At 28.4% G+C, this 5,427-nt stretch overlaps 1 protein-coding gene across 1 annotated transcript; it reads left to right on the top strand.

Annotated features, from left to right (window-relative positions):
* Positions 1 to 3,150: 3,150 nt before the first annotated feature.
* Positions 3,151 to 5,200, top strand: LOC137821713 (heavy metal-associated isoprenylated plant protein 7). Its single transcript, XM_068626439.2, has 5 exons — positions 3,151 to 3,333; positions 3,466 to 3,706; positions 3,788 to 3,987; positions 4,119 to 4,203; positions 4,557 to 5,200. Exons 1-5 carry the CDS (start codon positions 3,325 to 3,327, stop codon positions 5,030 to 5,032), a joined length of 1,011 nt encoding a protein of 336 aa, XP_068482540.1. The 5' UTR covers positions 3,151 to 3,324; the 3' UTR covers positions 5,033 to 5,200.
* The last annotated feature ends 227 nt before the right edge of the window (positions 5,201 to 5,427 follow it).

The raw sequence follows: 5,427 nt of genomic DNA, 5'->3' as shown, positions 1-5,427 counted from the left end.
GCTTATATAAATTAAAGAATTGGTATAAGTATGTTACATATTTTGTTTTAAAAATAAATGTGACTCGACATTATTTCACTTTAAACAAATTTTGCAAGACTTACAGTAAAGATGACTTAATACACATAGTCGTAAATAGCTACTAATATTTTGCATTGATAGTTAATAATTATCAATAACCAAGCTATCAAGTTATGAATAAATATAATGACTTTATCTTCGGATTGGTCTAACTTTCTAACGTATTTGTTATGTGACATTAACTTTAGAAGATAGATGGTAATTAATAAGATGACTTATATAAATTCTTATTTATAAGATTTGAATTAATAAATTTATTGCTAGATGTATACTGACATAAAAAAACAAATATTTAAATAAATTTTATTATATAAATGAAACTTGTATTATTTAGAAAAAAATATATTAATATGTAATTATAGTTTTAGTTTTTAATATAGTTAAATATTTATTAAAATTTTGATTTTTTTAAAGTTTTATATATATTTTTTATTTATGCTAATTATTTTATTTAAATAAGTGGATATGATGAGTATTAATAAAATTTAAATTTTTTATTTCTCAACTTAAATTACTGTTATACTGGATGTTTTATAAATTTCTATTGTCTGTAGTCTTCACATATCATGAAACACTAATTACTTTAATTGAACTACATCAAAATAAATAATATTTTAATAAATACTATAAATAGTGTAATAATTAATTATCTCTACTATAAAATTGAAATGCATAATAGATGAAATAAATTAAAAATAAAAAAGGAACTGAAATATAAAGGATAACAATAAAAAAAATTAAATAAGTTATAAATTATAAACTAATTCAAGTAACTAATTGAAGTAGCTTGCCACTTATAAACTAAATCTATTACTTTAATAATCTTATCAAATATTTTCGTATTAATAAAACTAGCTTATAAATTGGTAAAATAAGCTAATTTATTAATCTTATCAAACTCAATCTAAGTTGTTTAATACATAAAGTAACTGAATTATTTGAGAAAGCAATTTAAATAAATAATAACCTCTTAATAATTAAGAATCTATATTATAATTTTAAACAAAAAATATTAATGTTAAAATAGATGTATAGAGAAATATATCATATGCAAATATTGTTAAATACAATTCCCTAATCATGAATTATCATATGCATAAAAGTATTTACTTTTGTAATAAATAATATAAAAATTATGTTAACAATACCTTTTATTAATTAATCATGTAATTTTTTTTTTATCTTAACTTATAATCATTTAACTTAATTAATATATAATATGAAAACGTCTTGTAAAAAGAAGAAAGTTTACTTAAAACCCACCAGTCATAAAACTTACAATGATAAAAAAAAATACTTTTTTTAAATAGCTTGAAGACTAATTTTGTTTCTATCAATTAAATAGATTTAAAAGGTTTTTATATTTGAATTGTTTACAACAACAAAATAATTAAATAAAAATTAATTTTAAAAATAAAAAAATATTTATTATATTAACTATATTAAATATTATTTTGCATATTAAAAAATTATTATATATAAAATAGTTTCTATTATTAATAAAATGATTAAATATATTTTTGGTATTGTACCATAATATAATTTTCGTCATTGGTTCAAACTTTAGACCATCCAAATACTTATATTATGAAAATGATTGGAATACAACTTTTTGTATGTGAAATGGTTGTTAGTTTTTTCAAAAGATTTTTAGTTTTTTTTTTAAAATTCGTTATTCTTTTGATTGCATATTGATGTTCATTATAACTACTTTTAATGAGTTGATAAAGTGAAACCTCAAAATGAATCATTTTCAGATACAAAATGACTTATTCCAATCATTTTCGTACTACAAACACCTGGATGATCTTTGTACTATAACATGAAATTAATTTTCATCATTGATTCAAACTTTACATCATCGCGTACTTGTAGTGTGAAAATTATTGAAATAGGTCGTTTTGTATCTGAAATGATTATTAGTTTTTTCAAAGATTTTTAATTTTTTCAAAATTTGATATTATTTTGATTGCATATTGATGTTAAGTGTAACTACTTTCAATAAGTTGATGAAATGAAACTTTAAATTGAACTAATTCCATATACAAAATACTTTATTTCAATATTTTTATATCACAAAAATACATGGTCTAAAGTTTGAATATCAACTATAACCAATTTAATAATTTTTGTGCAAAGCATTAGTATACATTATATGTGAATACATCTTAATAAGAGACTGAATCTTGATTTATATGATATTATGAGAAAATTGTGTTTTACTTCAACATTGATAAAGTTTTCAACATCTTTGAGTGTGACTGAAACAAAACATTGAGTCAGCATTGGAAATGATTTTCAAAACTCTTGGTAGTTAAAAGTTTTAATATGATTTTTTAATTAGTTTTTATCAATACTTTCCCTTAGTTTTCTTAACTAAGTCTAATCTAACGTATAACGGACAGTTAACACTAAATAAGTTATCATAAAATAAGTTATTATAACCTGTTAATTTTACCCATAATTGTATTTTGATAATTTCTTAATTGAATTATTAAACTAAACTAAGATTTCCTCCGTTTCTTTCAAAAGAAATCAAAATCACATTTATATAATATGTACGTTATGTATACATGTGGAGATTTGGTTTTTGATGTGGTTTTGTTATTTCATTTTGGTTTGGGTGGGGTTTTGGTACCCGGATTCAAAATAATCCTCCAATTATCTAACTCAAATTCTTATAATAGTTAGACTTGCACAAAAATGTACTTATATTTTTTTTTTGTACATGTCCATTAAATCTGATCATCATTTTCTGAATTTTTACATATAATATTTCTCTAATTAACGTTTTTGTTATTAACAAGGACTACTTTTAATAAATTTATACAACTATTTGCTTAAGTGTTAAGATATTATATAATCCTATATTAAATAATATAAATAGTTTTAATACTTAAATGGTTTTTGGTGACATATTAAACTATGTTTAAAACATTATGAGATGTACTTGTAATATTATGAAAGAAAACTAACAATATTAATAAATGATTAATTATAAATAATTAATATGGGCGTTTAAGAAACTAAATAAAAATAAAAGAGAGAGAGAGAATACAATATAATGTTGTGTTATATATAACTAGTTTAGAAGTGGTAGTACAGAAAAGAAAGAGAGAAGTGAGGGAAAAGGGTGAAAGAAACAAAGGGGGAAATAACAGGCTTAGCAGCAAAAAGTAGCACCTCCCCTAAGCTTATCCCAGCGCCATACTCCACCCACTTCCAGTAGTTTCAGTAACACTCATGGGGGAGGTCTTAGTAACCCTTCTCTACCTTTCTTTTTTCTATTCACTCTTATGTGTTTCAGACACGTGGAACTAACCTCTATTATTATTATTATTCCTCCTTCTGATTTTGTGATTTTGTGCTTCTTTTGTGATTTAGGAGGAAAAGAAACCAGAGGAACCCAAGGCCAAGGAGAAAAAACCAGAGGAACCCGAAAAGAAACAAGAGGAGAAGAAGGAAGAAACTGCGGCAAAACCAGCGGGAGAGAAAAAACCAGAAGAGGAGAAGAAAGAAGTGACTCCTCCACCGCCACCGCCTCCGCAGGAGATTGTGCTCAAAGTGTTCATGCATTGCGAGGGTTGCGCTCGCAAGGTTCGTCGCTCCCTCAAAGGATTCCCAGGTGGGTCCCACTTTTTTCACACAACACCCATTTTGATTCGTGGCATCATATCTGAACCCACTCGTGTGTGTTTGAGTTTAGGTGTCGAAGATGTACTCACCGATTGCAAATCTCACAAGGTGGTTGTCAAGGGAGAGAAAGCGGATCCTCTGAAGGTTTTGGAGAGAATACAGAGGAAGAATCACAGACTGGTCGAGCTTCTCTCTCCGATCCCGAAACCTCCAGAGGAGCAGAAGGTCCCGGAAGAAGAAAAGCCCAAGCTCGAAGAGAAAGTTGAAGAGGTTTGGTTCTTTCTACACTGGCTTGTTGTTTTGTCCTATAACCAATATTTTATGCATTATTTTTACCATACCTATTTGCGGTGTGGGATTCTAACAAATTATGCCGGCGTTTATCTTTTCCTTCTGCGCAGACTCCGATTGTGACGGTTCTGAAAGTTCACATGCATTGCGAAGCTTGTTCACTGGAAATCAAGAGACGCATACAGAGAATGAAGGGTATATGTTTGATTTAATTTTTCCTAAGCTACATCCCATCAGCACGAGGTCTATTGTTTGTTGGGTCAATTAAGCAGAACAAGTACTTTCTCTGTTTGAATCTGAATCACCCATGTGAAAGGGTTATTCTTATTATTTATTGTTGTTTCATTATTCTCGTTTTATTAATTCCACTGCCCTGAACTTTAAATTGAATTAATTCAAATATTAAAGTCGGTCAGATTTAGGCTGAAGTGATGCAGGTGTGGTAAAATTCTGTGCCTTTATAATCCCATTTAATATTCATTGCAATTAGTGAATACCAGCCCTATGGTGTAACTATTTATTATTATTACTATATCAAAATTGTGCAGGAGTGGAATCAGCTGAACCCGATCTGAAGAACTCAGTAGTGAGTGTGAAGGGCGTGTATGATCCAGAGAAGTTGGTTGAGTACGTGAAAAAGAGAACTGGGAAGCACGCAGCGATCGTGAAGCAAGAGCCAGAAAAGGAAGAGAAGGTGGAGGAAACAAAGGAGGCGAAGAAGGAGGAGGTTGAGAAAGAGAAGAAGAGTGGTGAAGGAGAAGAAAACAAGGAAAAGAAAGAGGAAGAAGCAAAGGGTGAGACCAAAGCAGAGGAAACAGCAGCATCTAGTGAAGACAGCAACAAGGTTGTTCCAGAGGTGAAGATTAATGAATCCTTCTATAACTCACCAAGGTATGGCATGGAGGTGTATGCATATCCTGCACACCCTGTACACCCTGTACACCCTGCATACCCTGGGTATTACCATGCCTACCCTCCCCAGATGTTCAGCGATGAGAACCCAAATGCTTGCATTGTCATGTAAAAATGGAAGGTGTCAAGGGTGATATGGGAAAATTGTGATGTGGGTGGGTGATAATATAGATTATACCCTTTCTTATGTTACTTATGGGCTGTTGTACTATTCCTGCTGAAAGTACACTGTATGCATAAACTATAGAATTTTCAATTTTGTAAGACTTCTTTTGCTTTATGTTTAAGTAGAATATACTATATTACTTAAAAATGAGAAAAAAATAAGTGTTTTGGCTGACTGCATATTCAAGTTTCAAAATAAGATGATTTTTTTTTTCAAATTTTATCTTTATGATAAATAAATTTGATTTTTTAAGTGTTTTTTCTTTTTTAAACAGTGTATTATGAAATGTATGGCTTCAAAATTGGTGTATACCTTCACAATCAAGTTATCAAACCTACTGA

This window comes from Phaseolus vulgaris, chromosome 9 (genome assembly GCF_051622355.1).
Source record: "Phaseolus vulgaris cultivar YP4 chromosome 9, ASM5162235v1, whole genome shotgun sequence".
NCBI classification, from domain to species: Eukaryota; Viridiplantae; Streptophyta; class Magnoliopsida; order Fabales; family Fabaceae; genus Phaseolus; species Phaseolus vulgaris.
This window is presented reverse-complemented; position numbering and strand designations above follow the sequence as displayed.

Bases quoted from the DNA above. Each gene is read 5' to 3' on its own strand.
- LOC137821713 (XM_068626439.2), top strand. The intron at 3,707-3,787 runs GTGGGTCCCACT...GTTTGAGTTTAG, and splicing joins CTCCCTCAAAGGATTCCCAG to GTGTCGAAGATGTACTCACC. The intron at 4,204-4,556 runs GTATATGTTTGA...AAAATTGTGCAG, and splicing joins ACGCATACAGAGAATGAAGG to GAGTGGAATCAGCTGAACCC.